Genomic DNA, 21,942 nt, shown 5'->3' with positions numbered 1-21,942 from the left:
CGATAAGGTTCGGGGTCGGACGACGGATGACGGGGGGATTCGAACGGAGGTATTGTAAATTTTCTGCGCTGTGCGGGCTTGCATGATCAAATTAGAACGCGTAAGAAAATTTCAACGAGGAGCAAGTGGGGAACGTTTTCGAGATCTGGCGCGGCGAGAAGGATTGAGGATCGGAGCGTTGGCTAGATTTATGTCTGTTGTTGGAATCGGGAGGTAGTGTTTGGTTGATTCTCATTCGGCATCGGTTTTCGGTGAAGGTGTAGCGGCGAAGGAGAACAGAGTATTCTCGTTTCACGCCTTTTTCGCAGGTAAACTTGGATCGCGATCCTTTCTTGTATTTATCTCGCGGAGATATTGTAGATTTTCTCTGGAGGTGCCTTCCGGCAGGTGGGAAACGAAAAATCCTTGGCTTTACTGTACTTATAGGCTACATTGTTATTTGGCTACGTAGATTTACTGGAGATTGTACTGTAATTTTTGGCTTTCATCGTAGAACAAAGAAAAAACATAAAGGGGCCAGGAACATGAGCTTGCCGCATTATGTAAATAATGTTGGATGTAAATAACTTGTCTTTAGGCCTGACAGAATGGATATCGCGAGTTGGAATATTCTAACTTTTGCATGGCATGTTTTCGGCCATAACTTATGAACCCTGTCCGTGGAGTAGACATGTCTAAATCGCAATTGGAGGCAGTTGGGATGAAAATAGTTACAAGGAAAACCTTTAAGGAAATCCCACTACAAAAGTTTGGTTCATGGGACCTTAGTTTCGCCTAATTCACGTTCTCGTCGGTAGCATCGTGAAACTTATTTACCATCCTTCTGCTTGTTTTTCTATTTTGTGCTTGTTTCTGGGCGATAGGACACTGGCGAATTTGGGGAACGTGGACTCCGCATAACTTCGACAAGTTTCTGTCTTTTCAGTTCCATACATGCTTTTGGCTTGCATTCAAGTAGTTGCCAGCTTTCTGGCATTCTTCGGCCCTAAAATTTGTGTTTTCCCGATTTTTTTTTTTTTTTGAAAGAGTTTTCCTGAATTTATCAGACTGAATGTTTGATTGATGCTGCGCTTCGTTGATGTTTTTTTCCATCCAACATTATTCACCTCAAGGCGTCTCCCCTGATGCATACGTTTCTCGTCTTTCCAGTGCTATGACTCTGGACAGGCGATCATTGATTGTTGATCATGTAGCTCCTACAGATCCTTGGTCGTTTCCTGTATAATAGACCCCAAAAACATGGAGTTTATTTTACATAAATATATTTGCCCTTTTGCTAAGATGAATATGATAAAGATTCTTATTTCCCTAGCGGCAAAACAGAATTGGGATATTTTACAGCACGATGTTAAAAATGTGTTTCTACGTGGGCATTTAACTGGAGAAGTTCACACGAAGCCTCTCCCTGGATATGATCTCCCTAGAGGAAAAGTGGGATGCCTCCATATGGCATGTATGGCCTTAAATAGTCACCTGAGCATGGTTTTAATGGTTCACTCATGTGACGAAACAGTTTACTTACCGGCAATCAAACAATTGTCTTCATGCACTGTAGTTATTGTCTATATGTTAAGACCTCTCCAGTGTGTAACTTCCAAATGTTCTTGGATTGAGAATTCAACAAAAATGTTCAACACCTTATCCTGAGAGTTGTTTGGAGAAGTGAGAGAGAAGAAGAGAAACAAGAGAGAGATGAGCGGGTCGGCAGAATGGATGACATCATCGAGCGGGCAGGATGGACAAAGCTGTGCTCTGGAGGAGATCTGTTCCGTGTGGGGTTGCTTTAGGCTGGGATGGTTGAATGGCCTGGCATCTTTCGTAAACTCTGCAGAGGATCATATCAATACTCCACTCTATTTTGACCAGCTTGTCCTCAAGCTGGAAATTCGAAAATTGCTGGTGCAGGTCATAGGCGAGTTCCCACTTGGCCTCGTGGGGAGGTAAGTCCTTCCAACGGGTGAGCACCAAGGGACCTTGAGAAGAGGGGTGAAATGCAGTGATGGCTTCTGGAGTGACTATCCACTCGTTCTCACCAGAGAGAGAGAGATCGGGATGGGTAGGGGATTGTCAATTGGCCCCACTGGGCAGCGAAGCTGTGACACATGAAACATAGGATCGAGATGTACCTCAGGAGAAAAGTTAAGACCACAAGGGACGGAACCCATGCTCTGGAGGATACAGTATGGGCGGAAGAATTTGGGTTATAACGTCTCACTGGGTGGGGGGGGGGGGTGCCAACGTCTTAATCCAATAGGGGCAGAGCTTGACATAGACCTCATCGCCCTCTTGGAAGGTCAAATCATGCTGTTGTCAAATCATGCTGTTTCTTGTTGGCATGGACTGTCGTGTGTGTTTGGGCCTGAGCGAGGTGGATTTTTGAAGACCTCGAACAATCTGGTCCCATTTAGTGAGCAACTTTTTGAGGTCGTCAATCATGGATGCTGGACTACCTTAGCTGATGAGGGAGGGCAAATGTTTTGTGACTCGGTGTGGCGATATGTGTTGTAGTTCATTATTCCCATGCAAGGTATGCGCTCTGACGCTTAGGCTGGTCTCCTGCAAAAACATTGTATGTCGTGAGGCCCTGCTGATGACGTATGTTTGTCCATCTGCTGTGGTTTGGGGATGCTGAGCTTCGTTTGGGGATGGTACCTTGGATTGAGTGATGTTCAGATCAGAAGGCCCCCTTGAAGACTCTCCCACAATTTGGGATGATGGAATGTGGCACATCATGGAGACCAATGATTTATTGAATAAATTTGACAGCCACCTCTTTTGCTATAAGTGGGTGATGTAATGCTATGAAATGCCCATATTTGTTGAGACAGTCTACCACTACAAGGATAAAGTTAAATCCCCTCTACTGCGGGAGTCCTATGAGGCCCATGGAAAGGTCTTCCCATATTTGTGTGAGCATGGAAAGGGGTTGGGGCAGATGACGACTTGAATTGCTGACAGGGGGGGCACTCATTGACATAGGTCTTGATGTCGCGCTGCATACGTGACAAATAAAATTGTTGGCAGATTTTCTGATAGGTCTTAAGGAACCCTGCACGTCCCCCCGATAGCCCCATCATGAAGTTCCAGCAAAAGCTGATGGATGAAGGAGGTCCAGATGGTGAAGTTTTTGAATAATAGTTAGTGCTGTCATTTTGGGACAACCAACACAATGGTCATCACCTCCCTTTCATAGGCCAATTTGGAGCCTGCAGTAGGTGGAAGGCTTTGGTTGAAATAAGCAATAGGTCGGGCCAGTCGCACGAGTACTGCCTTGGCCCCTATGTCCGAGTCACATGTTTCGAGCGTGAACTCCTGAGAGAAATCGGGCAGAGCTAGGACTGGTCTTGTCGATAGCGTGCGCTTGAGCGTCCAAAAGTTCCTTATGCCGTGGTGGTTCAACCAAATTTCGCCTTCTTGAGGAGCTGTGTAAGTTGCCAAGCCAACGCTGCTACCTGGTCATGAATTGTCAGTAAAAGCCAGCTAAACCCAAAAACCCAAGTATTCCAGTGCATAACACTTCTTTGAGTTGAATTGAAGGTTGTGTAGCTCGAGAAGTCCCAGTGCATGGTTCAAGTGGGCAGCATGTTTGTCGGTGGATTAAGATGTCTTTGAAGAAGATAAAGATAACGTGCTGTAAATACAGCTGGAAGATCAGGTTCATCAGTGCTTGGAAGATTGCAGGTGTGTTGAATAACCCGAACGACATCGCCAAATGCTCGTAGTGTCCCTGGTGTGTGTGGAGTGCTGTCTTCTCAACATTTTCTTCATTCATCTGAATTTGGTGATAGCCAGATTTCAAGTCTACTTTGGAGAATGTAGTCATGCCATGCAGCTCCTCCAGTAGTTCTCCCACCATTGGTATCGGAAAATGACTGAGGATAATGACCTTGTTTAAAACGCAAAAGTCAATGCAAAACCACCAATTTTTGTCTTCTGTCACCAACAGGACCGGGCTCTGGTATGGGTGGTGAGAGGGACGGATGATGCAAGCAACCAGTTGCTTGGCCACGGGTGTATCCAAATTGTTTTTCTACGGTTGTGAGTAATTGTAAGGGCGACAGTCAATGGGCCCAGTACCTGCTGTGAGGATGATCTGGTGCTCCACTGGTTATGATAGCAGCAACACGGAAGGGGGGCCAATGCATGACCCTAACCTGCTTGAGGTCATGCTTGAAGTGCCGGTGGGGTGGATAACAGTTATAAGTCGCGCCCTTGAAGAGGTCGCCACTATCCTCAGCCATTCGGACCCGCTGTAAGGTCACTGGCCCCTGGTTCACCCTCGAAGGTGTGCTACTGATACGATCCCGGGTTGATATCGGATAGGTCCACTCTGTAGTAACCTTCGAACTTTTGATAATCTCGATTGATCTCCAATGTCTTAACGGCCAAAGATAGATGAGAGTGTCCGAGCTTGGAGGGAGGAAGGGAGAGATTCACGGAAAGAAAGGGAAGAACAGGAATGATGAGAAGTAGCAAAGGATTTCCGACAAAGGGGTCATCACTCAGCAGAGGTGTGACGAAGTCGATCTGCAAGCATGGGGAGGGAGGTTCATGACCAAAGGGCATAGAGGAGAGATAGAGGGGGGTGGAACTCACAATGAACTTCTTTGTGCCCTTCTCTCAAGCGAAGGCTTAAATGGAACCCAAAACGGGCTGGGCCCGGACTTCTGAATCGGGCTGCTGCTGTGGGTTCTTCCGAACATAGATGCGCTGACGGATCATATCAGCCACACCCCATCCACCTGAAACCATAAGAGAAAGAAACCCCAGTGGGCCGGGGTCCACCCCATTGTGCTCAACCATTCCAGACTCAAGATGACATCGACACAGAGGCCTGTCAGGGCAGTCATGGCAGTGTATTCCTGCAGCAGAATTGGTACCTCTCCACAGCGATGATGACCATGTATGGTTTGGTCATCCCCAAGGCTGATATTATAGGGGGGTGGTCGGGCAGATGGCAACCCCAAGTTGACAGCTAGCCGCTGCTGGATGAAGTTGTCTGTTGCACTTGTGTCAATGAGCACCTTGACATCGTGCCAAGTAATAGTGCCTCATAGTCCAATGGAAGTTTTGGATTGGCGAGTGGGCAACCCCAAGGCTGTCTTCTTTGAGAGGAAGGCCAGTGTCACATCTCTGTCTTCCTAACTGCCATCCTAGGTGGTGGCCGGTTGATCCTCATACTCTGAGCCGTCCCTCGTGGCAAGAGGTGGATATGCAAATCCTTGTGGGAATGGTGGCCCGGTGTGAACTTTTCATCGCACTGGAAACAGAGACCTTGAGCTTTACGAGTGGCTTGGGCCCACGAGTGGCTTGAGTAGCCATCCACTCAGGCCAGTTGATGTCGTGATCACGAGTTTCCCTTGACCAGGAAGGTTGAATACTTCTGATCCCCTTGCCTTCGTATTCTTCTTCCAGTAGGACTTATTTGACTTCTATAGCCAAATCAAATAGCTCATCCGATGACTGCAGATCCTGCTGGTGGAACTTCTTACAGATAGATTGCTTGAGGTCGGCCAATATGGCATTGATTGTCGTGCGCTCACATTGGTGGGGGATTTGTTCCTGTGTCGGTACGAATTGATAACCGAAATGTAACTTAAATTTCAACAAAAAAATGTAACTGTTCCAATTGATGTGCGATGTAACACGAGAAGGGGAGGGAACGAGAGGTAGAAGAGGTTCCCGGGATAGAGAGAGAAGAGAAACGAGAATGATGAGCGGAAATGGTGAAGGCTTGCTGGCAAACAGTAGTGGGCTCAGCAGGGGAATGACGGTGTTGACCTGCGAGCACAGGAGAGAGAAGAAACACAACTAAGACAGAGAAGGCAGATGTCACGAGAACGGGAGAAGAGCTTACAGTGTGATTTCCTGCCTCAAGCTCTCCTGTGTGGAGCTTTAAGTAGGATTCGTTGTGGGCTGGGCCTGTGCTTGTGTATTGGGCCCATGTCAGGCCTTCCTCTGTACATATACCTGCTGGCATATCATATCAGTGGGCAAAGTACCTTGATAAGCTTACACATTCAACCAAAAATTGTCCATTGTCCCCATATGCCACTTGTGAAAAAGATGACTGTAGGCTTGGTGCAGTTTGAAGCCAAATTGAAGGCAGAGAATGCCTCTTGAAATCGTCCCAGCTGCGACAACTGCATGAGCGTCTTTGTAATGAAACCAAATGGACACTTTTCCCGCCAGATAGGATGAGGTCACTTGAAGCTGTTAGCTGTCATCAGCGGGGTAAGACTGGAAGTAGTGCTCGACCTTGCACAACCAGTTTCCCATGTTGTCCCGCGAGAAGCTGTTGTGCAATGATGGTGTTGCTCACCATGTGGGTCCGCAACAAAATTGTGCCCCCTATGTATGAGATCAACCTATAAAAACTTGTCTAGAGCAAGAAATTTGTGCTGCATGTTGGTCTGTCCATTGTCATGGAGAGGCATCACTTGGGAGATTTGTATAGGCCCACCCCAGCGGTCACTCCCAAATTTCCCATTGTTTGTGGAACTTGGGGTGGAAAGTAGCATTTGTCCTCAGCCTCTCCCTTGTGGTCAAAGGGATCACAGAAGTCAATGTCTCCCTCCTCCCTGGGAAGACAGGGTTGCACCCTGGCAGCAATGAGCTGAAACAGGTCACTAAGAACCAGCAATAGGTGGTGGTGCCCACCCTGGGGGGGAGTGGCGGTGGTGGTGTATGGAGGTTGTGACACTGGGTGGGCGCACGGCCCAGGAGGGCCTCAAACTTCCGTCCTGAAATGGGCCGGTTCGTGGGGGACCTTTTCTCTTAGATTAGGCCAACCCTTGTTGGGCGCAGACTGCCATTATAAGCCAGTGGCTCTTCTTTGGGCCCAACAGTGTGGAGCCCAATTGGCTGCGAGTGAGGCCCGATGGGCGCATGAAAAGGGCCTGGTTCTAGGCAGATCTGGCGAGTTCACCTTTCCTGATCTGATAGGTGCCCCCCCCCAGGGCTGTTGACTTCTTCTAGATTAGGGCTCGACGGGTTGGTCGGCAGCGCAGGAAGAGGATGCTTGACTTGGTCAGTGCTGACTGGCGCCGGGGATGGCAACAGTGGAAGCAGTCCCTCATTAAGGTAGGCGGCTGCTGGGAGTAGCTCCCGCTGGTGGATGAGGCTGATGTGAAGGCTGAGTGGCGGAGCTGTGCTGCTCAATGCTGGCCGAGAGCCCCCATTTTACTGCAGAGGTGTGGCCGAAGGGGGAGAAGCGGTGCTACACAATGCAAGCACAGCATCTAGTTTGTCGCGGATGAGTGCTTGGTCTGTGCAAAGGGCTTGGATGTCTGCTGCTGTGGTGCTCTCTGCCATGCGCAGTTTCAGGATAGAAATGCTAGCTTCCAGTTCCTAGAGCGCTCCTTGGGAAGCACTCTGGGCCTCGTTAGTTTCTTCCTGGGCATGTGTTTGCTTGAAGATTGAATAGCTCTGCTAGCAATATGATAGAATCCTGATAAGGATATCTATTAATGTGATGTAACTCTGCCAGTCTAATACGCTCTTCAGTTCAATGAAGAGGAACTCTGCCTTTGATAAATTTGTCCAACGTTCGAGTGTGATTTTATGAACCTTCGATAGATTCCAGTCTAATACGCTCCTGGACATTTCACTTCTAACCTAATAGACTAAGTGTGCCATTTTGCTTATCTTTCTCTTATGATGTATTCCCTCCTTGGCGATCCACGACTCTAGATGGCAAAACATTTGGAGATATTTTATCATATCAGAATGCCTATCCAGGTGCTGAGTGACTGTGTGCAATAATTTTTTGTTGCATTGGTCTGTGTTCTCTTTGAAGTTGTTAACCTATCTCAGATGGAAAAACTCCTGTCCCATTCTCCAGGATAGTTATTCTGATGCGGATTTTTTAACCTAATTGTTTTGTATGGAGCTATTTTTAGGGTGGTACTTTGCATGTTTGACTGTTTCGGACTAGTTTGTGACAACAAAATTAGGTGTTCGTTTTCGTTCTTATGTTCTAGAAACTTGGTGAATTGAATACTTTTTTCTTTCCGAAAAATATTTATCTGCAGAGTCTCATGGACTGTGTCATCAAAGAGAGAAAAATCAATGTAGACTTTCTGACTGAAACCCAATGGGACCTATTTCCTTCCGATAATTAAGAGATTCTGTTGGTTTTTCCAAAGTAAACTATTAGATGATAGAATGTATGTTTGAACGTTCTTTGACGTCAATCTTAACACTGTTTTCAATTATATCACAATGCAGGATAAACTTGAAATTTCATGATATGGGCGCTGTTGATTTGGATCTACATGTTCTTGTCCACCATGGCATACCATATACAGCATCAACCATGGCCCTTGATCCTGTTCAGTGTCTCTTGGCGATTGGAACTCTGTAAGTCTTTCACTTTTCATCTATGACTTCAAATCTCTCTATATATGTCCACATTAATCTATTATACATTCCAATTGACTCATAATATTGAAATTTTTGTTACGCGACATGGCAACCTTTAAATGGACTTCTCTGTAATAGATAATTTTCTAGGTTATTACTAATAACCATAACCTTTTTGATTTTTTGGGTCGACTTCTCTGATATGATAATGATGACATTGATGCAATCATGTCAGACCTTCAATTTAACTACAGTAAAAACTTGTGGGAAAAATCCAATTTATTTACTGGGACTCCACAGCAGTGGAGATAGAGTTTGGAAACGAGATAGAGAGAGCAACAAGAGAATGAAGATGAAATGGCAGGGAGGCAGGAGGAACCCGGCACCCTGAAAGTGAGGATATGAGTAGAAAGCCAAACTTATTTATGATAGACAGGTTTCGAACCCTTATAGATGATCGCCTTAATACAAATTGGATATAGGACCCTACCTCCAACACTGCCCCTCAGGCTGAAGAAAGGACTGCAAACTCAAAGTGTTGAGGGAAGCCAGGGATAGGAAATGTCAAACAAAAGGATGATACACTCTCAGGTATCAGACAATGAATGCAGATGATAATAGCTCGATCAGTATCAAGAATTCACTTTCAAAAGATCCAATGTACTGTCAATCCAATCAGATGATAGTCTGAAGAAAACAGAGATGAAATAGTAGAGAAATGGAAGATGGCCGCTGGTGTCTCCTGCGCTCCAGCCTCAGCAGCCACTGCCTAAAAGAGTAACTGCATCTTCAATACCTCTTCCTATCAGCCTCCCATTATTTATAGTCAATGTCGCATTAGCAACTTGATTAATGATCTCTCTTGTGATACGATCCCGACGTATATAGGCTTTTTTGTCATTTAGCCCAATTGGGGCATTTAGGTTATTTGGACCTTTGTAATCTCTTTAAATAGAACATCCCTCCCTTGAGGAGGGCAGCCAAGAAGTATTCCAGAAATGTGTTTGGCTCCCTCCGGCGATGTCCACTCCGCCTGCCCTCACATGCCGATGTCCATCCTGGTGCCTTCTCCCTCCCATCGCGTCTTCTCCTCGATACAAACAAACCAGGTTTGTATCATCTTGTTGATGCGTGGATGATACGTTCTTGAAAAGAACATATTTATTGGGCGGGCTCTCCAGTTGCACAATGGAGAGTTGTTAATCAAGTAGAATGTCCTGAGAAGATCGCCACATTCTTCTATTATTGATCAAAGGTTCTATGAATAAAGACCTTATTGCTCCTTCTAGTTCACAAATTGGTTTTTTATGATGCAACGGAAAAAATTAATCATTGTATAGGTCTATGGAAATGCATCTTATTCTTGGGTTGTCTTTTGTTATTGTATTTAACACCTCTTCAGAGATGGAAGAATAAAAATAATTGGCGGAGACAACATTGAGGCCCTTCTAATCTCTCCCCAGAAGCTTCCATACAAGTTTTTGGAGGTAAATATCATACATTCACACTCGAAGGCAACTTTTTGTTAGTAAAGGCTGATGGATGTCTTCTGTTGTTATAGTTCCTTCACAACCAAGGATTCATTATTGGTGTCTCAAACGGAAATGAGATTCAGGTAACTCCGAATGATCCTTTTTGTCAAATATTCAATTGAATTACATCAAAAGCTTTATGATCTAAATTTCTATTAGGGCTCTGAGTTTCTGTGAGTTATTTTTAAATTTTCATTTTCATTTTTTTGTTGTATTAATATTTTTTTGTCACTGCAGCGGTCATATTGCTTATTATATTTTTTCAAATTTGCATCTTGAATGTCTTCGATTTTAATATTGGGGTCATATCTGAAGCATGCATCACACGTGGTGCTTCACCGTCATGAGTCAAAGGAGAGAGGGAAAAAATTAAACGAGTTTTGCCTTAGCTAATGAGCATATCTGGCCTATTATTCACTACTGAAGGGAATTAACTGGGCTTGCCATTGTGGATAAATGTAGGAAACTTTACAGTTCTGTTTGCTGAGTTTGAAGCAATTTGGGAGAGATTAGAAGGGTTTCTAATCTCTCCCCAGAAGGTTAGCAAACATTGAAGCCTTCTTAGGAACTTCATTAATAGGGCTTCCTGATACGAAACGCTAATCCCCTAACCCCTCTTAGGGTTTCCAAACAGATGCCCAAATATTTCTGGCATGAGGCTTCTCTCACCGCAGTCCACCTCATTAATTACCTTCCCTCCAGCTTCCTTTCCCACATTCCTCCCCATGATGTCCTCCATCGGGCTATTTTGAAATTACCAGATTTCTCCAAACCATTTATAGTTGAAACAGATGCTTCATGATTCGAATTGGGAGCAGTTCTTCAAGATGCCCATCCAATTACCTATTTCAGCAAATCACTTTCTGGTCGATCATAATGCTAGTCTGCATATGTGTGTGAGTTGATAGGATTTGTTTTATCTGTGCATAAATGAAACACTATCTCTTATTCCACAATTTTTTTCTCCATTCATACAAATCAATTCAACCTCAAATTTGTATCTGAACTAAAAGAAATACCTCAGCATTACCATAAGTGGTCATCTAAACTCCGAGGTTTTGATTTTTGGTTGAATTTAGAGATGGCAAACACAATATAGTTGCTGACTTGCTATATTGTTTGTTGGCCGATCTATTTATTTCTCGATCTTTCTCTTTTGGTTAGCCATTGGCTGGATGTCAAAACTCTTTAACGCAAAATTGATCAGGACCCAAAACTCCTCTCTATAAAAATATAGTTGCGAGCACAACAGACCACATTGCCTGATTATTCCCTGCATCGCAATCTTCTCCTATACAAGGGCAGATTGGTCCTCCCTTCAACTGGTACTCTCATTCCCTCGGTCTTGCAAGAATTCCATGATGCCAAAGTAGGTTGACAGGGGGTTGTACTGAAAACTTGGAAATACATTGCACAATAACTGTATTAGCAAGGTATGAAGCAAAATTGGAAGTAGAGAAAATGCACCTTCGGCATGAAATTCAGAAGCATCCTTAGTGGTGCCAAGCTATGACTAATGAGCTCCACGCTCTTATGAAGTACCAGATATGGAATTTCATCCCCTTGATGCACCATGTGGATGTGGTTGGCCGGCACTGGGTATACACCATGAAGTATAACTCGGATGGCTCTCTGGACCAATACAACGCTCAGTTGGTCCCAACCGAGAATGCATGGCAGTTTGGCACTGATTATCTGAGTTTACTGGCTCCCACGGCCAAACTTAAAAGGTTTGCCTCTTCCTCGAATTTGCTCCTAACCATGACTAGTCTCTTCATCACTTTGATGTCAAGAATTCAACCTCCATGGCGATCACAGCGTAGAGATTTATATCTCTCCCTTGGGTACTCTGTACCTTCCTCCTATGCTTATCCCGTCTTTAGGCTGAAGAACGCTTTCTACGGCTTAAAGCACTCTCCATGTTGTAGAAGAAATGTATTTATCTTGATCAGAACAAATGATACGATCCCTGCCAGGGAACATATCGAGAAGGAAGCGCAGGGAGGTGACCTTGGCGGGATGAACGACGCTGAGGGGCGCGAGGGTGGCGTAGGAGCGGCAGAGTGGGCATCAACAGAGGGGAAGAGAACCGACAAAGTGGACCTTATCGAGTGAGCTAGTGGCTACCAAAGGGAATTACTAGATTGCAGCTTCATGTCCTGCCCTCCAACGAGGAGGGCTACATATTTAAAGGGATGTGCAAGACGAGAATGCAAAGACAAGAATGCCCCTATAGGGCTTACTAGAAGGAATAGATCGTGACAGTCCCTTGGGTACTCTGTACCTTCCTCCTTGTACGATAGGATCCTTGATAGGATCCTCAACCTATCTAGGGGTAGTCTCATCATGTAAGCCCATAAGGGCATTTCAGTCATTTGGTCATTGTGTATTTCTTTTAGATAGGGATACCTTCCCTTTAGGAGTGCAGGGAAGAAGAATGAAGTAAGGTCTCTTGTCTCACCTCTTCACGTCTAGGTCCCCCCTCTCTCTCTCTACAATCTGCTTCCCTGGTGATCGTCTCTACCTGACTGCATCTTCAGGCGGCTCGTCCCTGGTTGATCCCTGCCGCATCAGTTTGACCTCCTTTCGGATCATTCTTGTTTCTCCCCTCTACCCCGAGAACTTCTACCATGCCTCTCCCTCTACCCCTCCTATAGGATCCTAGATCGAGGATCATATCAGCTTATCCTGTCTTTAGGCTGTAGAAGGCTTTCTATGGCTTGACACATTCTCCATGTTGCAGAACAACTGTAGTTATCTCGATCAGAATGATGGTTCGCAACATAGCAGACATACCTAGTACACAAGTATCAAGATGGAGTGAATACTTGTAGTGAACAAGAGGGTTTGCCTAATGAAGCTCCCGAAATGGAAGACGGTTGATAAGATTGACTGCCATAAGGGTAGCTTTTCCCCAAAAATATTTATACATATTCATGTAAATGATGAAAAAAATTAATCTCCGTGACTCCATTAGCTGTGGTGCGTGACATAATATGTCTTGTCTCAAGCATAATTCTATGGATTTTCGGCAAAAAAGAAAGTAGCATTACCGTAGTCTCTGTCAATGTTAGTATAATAATGACGTCCACTACACCTTTAAATAAGTATTCCATTAATATAATTGATTTTCTTGTCCCTCCATCTCTACCTATTTTGGCTCTTTCCTAAGAGTTACCTTCATCTCCAGTCGTCTTGTCACCACCTTTGGAATAAAGTTTCAACAAAAAACAAACATTAGCATCCTGGATATTTTCATTGAGTGAGTCAACGATTTTTTAGATGAAGCAAATTCCTCTCCAACCATTTTCCAGATTCTTGGTTAAGACTCTACTGTTATTCCATAGAGCTGAAGGTTCTGAATCAATTTGAAGAATTAAAGTGGAAAGGGAGTCCTGAAAAAAGGTATGGAAGAGAGGGAGTCAAGATATAGTTATGGAGAATTCTGCGCCTTAAAGTACCTATTTGTCTTTAGAGTGTGTATCAGTCTCATATATTGTGCTCTTCCTTCTGCAATCCCTTAGTTTACTTCTCTTTCTCTAAAATATTCTGGATTATATTCTCAGATGAATAACATTTTAAAGTTTTTGTAGAAGATTGGAGCAGTTTGTAATCCATTAATAAACTTCCTTTCAGAAAATTATGCTTGACTATTCCCTTACTGGTGCATCTCTCTGGTAGTATGTCATGCACTGACCAAAGTATATTCATCTTGGCAGGTGTGGGATCTTGAAAACAGGTGTCTCACCTGTTCCTTACAATGGGAATCTAATATTACTGCTTTCTGTGTAATCCAGGGGACATATTTCATGTATGTTTTTTTTTCTGTGAATAATATTTTTATGCTACTAACTGTGTTTTATTAAGAGGATCATTCTTTTTAATATCTTAAAATCAGGTACCTCGGAGATGAGAATGGCTCACTTTCCGTTTTAAAATTGGATGCAGAGAAAGGGACACTTTTGACATTGCCATATCAACTTACAATAAGTTCTGCTAAAGGTTAGATCCGGAAACATTTGGTGAATTTATTGACCTTAAAGTCAGTAAAATCTCTTTCTCAGTGTGGATTAATGTTTCTGATTTATCTAATTTGAATCTTTAATCAAGATATAGTTTGTTTCCATGTCTCTCGTTGTAAAGTCTTATTGTTGACGTTCCCTTTTACTTTCACTTAGAATGGAGGCCTTTTTTTACCTCTTTATGTTAGAGCAGTTAAGTGTGCTGTTCTTTTGGACAAATGAATTCGGAAATGGAACTCTAACTTCAATCCTCTACGGAACTATGTCATTTTCCCATCTGAGCCATCCAGTCTGCTGCCCATTGGATATATATAGATCTAGGACCATACATGTCTCTTTTCTGTCTTTCTCTTACCTTTCATAATTATAAACTCTCTAAATTATCTTATGTGCAATGAATAAGTTGGGAACCTTGATCGGAGGATTCTCTGATGGACATTCCAAAAATCGAGTACTCCCCCCTAGTGTTTATCACTTTTCAAAATAAGGGAAAAGATTACACAAGTAAATCAGATTGGAATATGGAAGGAGGCAAGGGAGAGGGAGAGAGAGAGAGATGGAAATGGGGACAAGGGTTGCTCAAAGGCTGGTCCCTTTCCAGCAGCAGATGATAATTTTGTCCAGTTTCTCCCCTACCCCCCTCTTCTGATAGTCATTTCTTTAGCCCCATCCACTAGGCCCCCACTATGCTCCCATTTCTTCTTAGGTGTGCTTTGAATGGGAACGGGTCTGAAAAAATAGAACTTCATTTCCTTTGTGTATTAGAGCTCTATTTCAAGGGCTCCATAATGCATCATCTGCTTGCTCTCAGAGTTGAGCTCTGCCATCATGATGAGCATGTCTTGCTGAGTTAGCATTATGATAGGATGTGACTTCTCCCTATTTTTGTGCAATGCAGAACCGATATGTCAATGTCCTGCAGGATTGAGAGTAGAAAAGTGAGGTAAGTCCAGCCTACACATGACGGAAAGGCAAAGCTCGTGGACAGAGCTTTTCATGCATTCTTAGAGCAAGAGATATGATGATGCCAATTCAAATTTTCAGATATACTGGTCTAGGCTTCTTGGCCTGCCATTGGAGGTTGCATGGTAGCTCTCTAGATGCCCATATATTGGAGCTTGTACAGCTGGTACAATGCTTTGGTCCCCGTGAAGCCAAAGCTGTCGATGAGATATTCCTTGAAGTATTTTCAATATCTAAATTCTATGGCACCATCACAGAAGCGATAACTGTCATCGGCTAGACTCTCTATGTACTCATAAACCATCTCCAAACTATCCCATATTTTCTTATTAGCCAAACGCCAAGGGGCTTCCCAAATAGACGATTTTCTTCCACTTGCACTCTCAAACTCTATCTATCTCATTTTGGCCAAAGTATTGGCGAATCGACTTCGGCAAGTGATCGGTGATTTGGTCGGACCTTTTCAATCCGCATTCATCCTGGGGCGACAGTTGATCGACAGCATGGTAGTTACAGGGGAAATCATAGCAGCTTGGCAGAGAGAGGGCAGGAAATGATTCATATGGAAAGTTGACTTCGATAAGGCATACGACACAGTTGATTGGGAATTCTTATGGGCTTCGATGAGGCAGTGGAAATTTCTGAGGGAATGGATACAATGGGTGAGAAGGTGTGTGATGTCACATTCTTTCTCCGTCCTCGTGAATGGTAAACCAGAGGGAGGTTGGATCCAACCTCAAAGAGGGGTTGGACAAGGTTGCCCATTGGCCCCCCTCTTGTTTTTCCTTGCAGTGGATGCCTTGGCCATCCGCACGGTAAAGATATGCGCACGCGGCAAGCTGAAGGGCTTTCAATTCGCAAGCTTCCCAACGTGTATCCAGATACTTTAGTATGCAGATGACACTACATTCTTTATGGAAGGCTCAATGGAGGAAGCCCGAAATCTGTCAACACTATATGACCTGTTCGCGGACTTCTCTGGCTTACAGATCAACGGTTCCAAATCCGCGTTTGTGGGATTGGGCCTTAGACAGGAGGAGGAGGTCCTATGCTTAGAATCTCTGGGGACTCCCATTGGAACACTTCCAATGTGTTATCTAGGTTTACCTCTGAAGAAGGGGCGGCTAACCACTACTGATTGGTCCCCGATGATCGAGAAGGTCGAGAAGCGACTCGAGGGTTGGCATAGTCGGGTATTATCACGAGCGGGACGTCTGATATTGGTGAGGTCGGTACAATCGGCAATACCAATATTTTACCTTTCAGTGTTCAAGTTGCCTAAGGGGATTGGTCGTCGGTTAGAAGCTCTGATGAGGCGTTTCTTCTGGAACGGGCCTGGATCAACAGATGGCCGGGTATCAGCAAGGGTGTCATGAGAAGTGTTGTGTAGGCCAATTGAATATGGCGGGCAGGGGGTACCACATCTGCAATCCATGAATATAGCACTGCTAACTAAATGGGTGGCCAAGATTATGGGCCCGGAGGAGGACATGGTCACGAAAGTGCTACGGGATATGTATGGCACGCGTTTGAGTTGGGAGCAGCGATCGAGGCCAATCAGAGGGGCTTCCGGCTTTTGGCAGGGATTGGCCAAATTTTCCAGCAAAGCCAAGGGTTTTTTGTACCCAAATTGGGGGATGAAGCGTATTTTCGCTATTGGCTGGATGACTGGTCCACAGGAGGTCCGATGCAGGAAGCTTTCCCCCCCGCTATACGCATTGGCTAGGAGACCGCAAGCCTCGTTGAGAGACTGTTGGGACGGCACATGGAACCCACGCTTGGGGGATGCACTGTCTGAACAGAGAATGGCAGATCTCTTGAACATGCAAAAGAAAATAGTGGACCTAAGGCCCGTGTATGGGATAAGGGACAGTTGGGTATGGAGGGGAACTCAGTGGTCAGTTCGAGAGACATATAAGTAGATCTGGGGAAGTGCGACAGAAGATGCAGACGTAATACACACATGTAAATGCTTATGGAAACAGAAGATACCGTTGAAAGTCAGAGTTATGGCACATACTCTCCGAAAGTGCATGATCCTAGACACGCCAATCGCGTGTCCCATGTGCGACCTTGGAGAGGAAGACTGTTCTCACCTGTTTTTTGAATGTCTGTTTGCGCATGTCATTTGGAGAGCACAGCCTCTGAGAGGGGTGGACGTGACATCAGATGAAGCGTGCTGGAAGTCCCTTAGGAGGAAGGTGGGTAGCGGATGGCCGAGCTGGGGAAAGATTCTTGCAGTGCTTTGGACGTTGTGGCTTCACCGCAACGAGGTGGTATTTAAGGGTAAGGCTGCGTCGCTGGAATCGGTTCATGATGTAGGGAAATGCTTATATTACTGGTTCAGTAGGACCTAACGGAGGGAAAAGGGACCCGGTGGGCTGGGCATGTACTATGTCACGATCATATTTGTTAATGGTATTTCTGGGTTGGCCACTGAGTTCCGGGTGGTCGTCCCTCTTTTAATTCAAAAAAAAAATCTCCAAACTATCCCAATTATTAACAGGGGTATCATCAGAATTACTCCACTATCTGTGGCCACTTCTCTATATTCATCCTTGAAAATGCAGGGATGACTACTGTTTTTTTCGTCTGGGTAGGTTCTGGTGTGCGATACTTTTCTCCAAGGCGGGTGCCCTGTATCATCAGAATCAGAAGAAAAATTGGGGCTTCTGCAATTGGTGACCCTTAAACAGATGTGCATAGTCATGAGGATGAACCTTTAGAGGAAAAATGGAGGCTTCAATCTATGGTCGATGACGTCTAGCATGTGCCATGGTGCTTGTAGATTTAATCCCAGTTTGTGGAGGTGATAGGTCAAAGTCACAATCGGCAAGCAAGAAAATGGGTCCAAGTGCCCTGCCACTCCACTTCCATCAGCTTTTTGCCCTTGTTTGGAGAAAGTCTGAAAATGGTTTGTTAGAGCTCGGCCAACTGCTTGTGTCCTAACATACTCCTGGTGGCACCCTGCTTGCAGCCTGAAGGTCTGGTTCAATCACCTCTTTTCATTCGCTGTGTGATGAAAGAATCTCATGTTAGTGTCACATTCTCTCAGAAACATCTGCCTCAAACTCTCTCTCTAGTTTTCAGTCTTAAAATTTTGAATGATCAGAAGGAATTCACCATAAACATAAATGGATGGAAAGATCACTTGGCTTTGATTGTGAAATCAGATATAACTCTAAAAAAGAATAACGAGGCAGAAACTCTCTCATTGTCAACGTCCAATTCTAATGTCACATTTTTTCCTTCACTTTCCACCAATGGAGGGACAAAATAGCTATAGATAGAGAAGATAATACCAATACAAATTATTCAACATCAAGGAGGCAGTCACCAAAGATGCATGACAATTTCCTCTATTTTAAATCAACTAAGTAATGTAATCAGACCAGTCGCATAAGCACAGCATCCATGTCGGCAGAGAGGCCGCACCACCAAGGACTGAGTGATCAAAGGGCACTGTCATGTTATTGGAGTTGCCACATCATCTGAAGTGCCGGATCCTTTACGTTCTATTTGCATATTGATGACGGATGACATTTTTAATTTTCAAGCTTCAGGACAGTGGGCCCTTTCTATCGTCATGCTGCCTCCTCTCTGTTCATCCAAAGCCAACAGTTTTAGTGAAGGTTTAATAATGTCAGAAGGTTATGATTTTGTATTTGTTCAAAAAAAAAATGATTTTGTATTTGTGGTTGTGGATAGACTAACTAAATACTGTTTTTTTTTAAAGAAGGATTGGGGAGATCACACAAAGGACAGTCAGGAGATAAAAGTATATGATTGTTAAGTACATGTAGGACCTAAAAGGCTGGTTGGGCCCTTGGCACCAGGCTTTTACACCATGCAAAAGAAAAACCCACAACTTTTTGTACCATAGCATGCATCAATGTTTCCCGTTCGTTGAAGATGACTCTGTCCCTGTGTAGCCATATTTCCCAAAGCATTTGGAAGGTTCGAACCTACCCCTCTCACCCCTTGAGTGCTCCACTTTGTATAGAGTCCTTAAAGGCCTCCTTTGGGGAGACATCCGCCCGTGATTGGCTGACAGGTTCACACTGCTCGGGCAAAAGAGCATTCAAAGAAGAGGTGAGCCCAATCTGCATCACCATTGCGCACAGAGCACACTATGCCGAAGCTTCTGGGAGCCATCTCTTCTGGAAGACCGTCATTACTAGTCTTTGTCAAAGGAGCAGCCAACATAAAAATTTCACTTTAATGGAGAACATTTGTCGCCATATAATGCAACACACATTAAGGATCCTCGGTTCCTCCCCTAGATGTCTGCAGCTGAGCTTTGCATAAGCATCTCGAACGGAGAAGGATGTGCCTATCCACTCCCGCTTGTCATGTGTCCCTCCCAGGGGCCGTAGGTGTAATAGGGTTTGTTGCATCAGCGTAAAATCTTCCACTCTTTGGTCAGATAGGGTGTCGCCTAGGCATGAGGGTCATGCACCATCCCTGCACTCTCTAACTATGGCATGGGGGGTCCTTGCAAGGGCGAACATGCGCGAGAATTATGTCTTCAATATGCCGTGGGGGACTATGCGTCTAGCCAATACCAGAATGCTGTGCCATCCCCTAACTTGGCTTCAAAGAAATCTTGGAGTTAAGGAAATACCTGCCTCACCCGTTGCCAGAATGCAGAGGCTGCTCGGACTGGAGTCCCACGAACTTCCCAGTCCAAGCTTGAGCCATAAATGTCTTTCAAAACCCACGTAGCCATAGCCATATTCGGTCCTATGAGTCTGCACAACCACTTGGCCAGTATTGCTTGGCTGACATCTTGCAACTTCAATACTCCCATCCCCCCAAACAAACTGGTCTGCACACTATATCCCACGACACGAGGGATATCCCCTTCCTCCGATCATGAGCTTTTCCATAAAAATCATCTCATCATACCTTCAAGACTCTTCTTGGCCCCCACTATTAGTTTAAACGCTGAGAAGTAAAAGATGGGTATTGCTGAGGGCATGTGTCCCAACAACACCAATTGTCCCGCCCTTGACAACACTCTGCTTTGCCATCCCCCCAACTTCTGCTCTACCATCTCCACTACTGGATGTCAATCTTCGGATTTACTACGACCCCCTATCAATGGCATACCCAAATATTTCATGGGAAGCATACAATTAGGTGTCCCCATGGCTATAGAACAAAGGCTTTCTCATCTTGCGATAGTATGAAACCATCAAAGGCTGATTTGGCGTGGTTAATATGTCCTGTATAGTCTGTGAAAAGGTCTAGTAGGATGGTTAGGTTTTCAGCCTCCTCCTCAGTCCCCTCTATCAAAACATGGTATCGTTCAGATATTGCAGAAGAGGGATAACTGACAGGAAACTAATGGGCGAAAGGCTTTCAGCAGAGCTATGCCAAGGGCATGCACAGCCAAGACAAAGAGCATTGAGGCTAGAGGGCATCCTTGTCTAACCCCTCGTTGCGGTCGAATCTAGCGTCCTTTGGGGCGTCTGTTCATCGGCACGCAAAAGAGTAGGTTTTAATACATCTTTTTGTCCACCCCACCCATTCGGCTGGAAAACCTCGACGTCGCAAAGAGGCCCATAAGAAGCCCAGGTCAAGGCATTCATATGCCTTTGAGGAATCCACTTTCCACTTTAACCCTCTTAATTTCAATCTTTTTCACGCAGTCAAGATTTTTGATGTGATGACTGCACCATCAATCAGTTGCCGTCCAGGAATAAAGGCATATTGGAAAGGACCTGCCAAGTCGACGGTCAACTCCTTGAGCCGGTTGGCTGAGAACTTGGCTATGATAACTTATATGGAGTTAGATAGTGCGATAGGCCAAAAATTTCCCACTCTAGTGGCTCTTTGACATTTTGGGAGAAGAACCAAATAAGCACGATTTATTTTTTCCAGCCCAATATTTCCTTGTCAAAATTCCTCCACCGTAGCCATTATCTCTGTCTCAATTGTCTCCAAAAATACATTATAAAAGAAGACTGGGAGGCCATCTGGCCCGAAGCTCGTTCGTCATTTAGTCCCTTGATTGAGGTTAGGGCTTTGGTCTCTAAGAAAGAACACACCGGCTCTCTCCATTGTACCTCACTTAGTCTAGTTGCTCCTCTTCCTCTCCACTTCCATTGGTGTCGAGCCCCTCGCTGTGAGAAGCTCTTACTGTGATCTGCCATTGCTCTGCAACCAGTTTGGGCACCCACATACTCTTAGTTTCCTGCGTGCACCCTCAATATCTGTTTTTCTCACCTCTTCGTGTTTGCCATGAGATGAAAGAATCTTGTGTTAGCATCTCCCTCCCTTAGCCATAGTTGTCTTGACCTCTGCCACGAATCCATCTCCACTTTCTCATCCTCCTCTGCTGATGTCCCTCTATGTCTAGGACGCTCCCTTTCTTCCACATGTGATAAACATCTGACATCTTCTTGGTCATCCAAGAACCTGATTTTGGCTAAAGCTTCAGATATCCTTCTATTTTGCTTCTTCCTTATATGTTTTCTCAATTTCTAGAGGTGGTAGCGTAGACCTCCAATTTTGTTAGACAGGTTTACTGCGGCCGACCCCTGTTGTAAACCTTCGGTCCACCATCTTGCTATCTCCTCTTGAAGCCCTCCTGAAGCCAAGATCTGTCCAATTTAAAATACGTAGATCGTGAGGTTCTCTGTTGTGAATGTCAAATTTCCGCAGTGTGGTCTGATAAAGGTCGAGGAAGGGACCGCACATCCGCTTGGGGGAACTGTTCAAGGAGTTCCATTGAACATAGAAATCAATCCGGCCGCGATAGAATTGTTGGGCCCGTTGAGCTCCTTCATGTGTATGTGCAATCCACCAGCCCCATTTCCTTCAAAGACGGATCTGCAATGAGTGCCCAAAATTCTTCAGATCTCGAGTCTTGTCCTCCCACAACATTAGGTCTGTGTTTTGCCTCAAGCGTCACATTAAAGTCACCCGTAAAAAGTAGTGGTAATCCCTGATATTTTGAGACTACCTCTGCCAGCTCTCCCCATAGGGATGCCATGAGAACCGGGTTCATTTTCCCGTAGACTGAGATGCCCACCAACTGAAAGTCGTCCTGTCTC

The 21,942-nt window shown here is 44.8% G+C and overlaps 1 protein-coding gene across 2 annotated transcripts in view; it reads left to right on the top strand.

Moving 5' to 3' along the window:
* Positions 1 to 73: 73 nt before the first annotated feature.
* LOC144706089 (transducin family protein / WD-40 repeat family protein) overlaps positions 74 to 21,942 on the top strand; it is a 32,936-nt gene continuing 11,067 nt past the window's right edge. The window contains exons 1-6 of one of the 2 annotated variants that reach the window (XM_078578986.1): positions 74 to 308; positions 8,230 to 8,361; positions 9,767 to 9,851; positions 9,926 to 9,979; positions 13,616 to 13,707; positions 13,795 to 13,898. In XM_078578986.1, the coding sequence (XP_078435112.1) occupies positions 8,252 to 8,361; positions 9,767 to 9,851; positions 9,926 to 9,979; positions 13,616 to 13,707; positions 13,795 to 13,898 (445 nt within the window). In that variant the 5' untranslated portion in view covers positions 74 to 308; positions 8,230 to 8,251. The remainder of the gene's footprint in view (positions 309 to 8,229; positions 8,362 to 9,766; positions 9,852 to 9,925; positions 9,980 to 13,615; positions 13,708 to 13,794; positions 13,899 to 21,942) is intronic. The other variant, XM_078578993.1, reaches the window with a different exon arrangement.

Source organism: Wolffia australiana, chromosome 1 (assembly GCF_029677425.1).
Source record: "Wolffia australiana isolate 7733 chromosome 1, ASM2967742v1".
In the NCBI taxonomy this organism is placed as follows: domain Eukaryota; kingdom Viridiplantae; phylum Streptophyta; class Magnoliopsida; order Alismatales; family Araceae; genus Wolffia; species Wolffia australiana.
The sequence above is the reverse complement of the archived record's forward strand: the minus strand, read 5'-3'. Positions and strand labels throughout refer to the sequence as shown.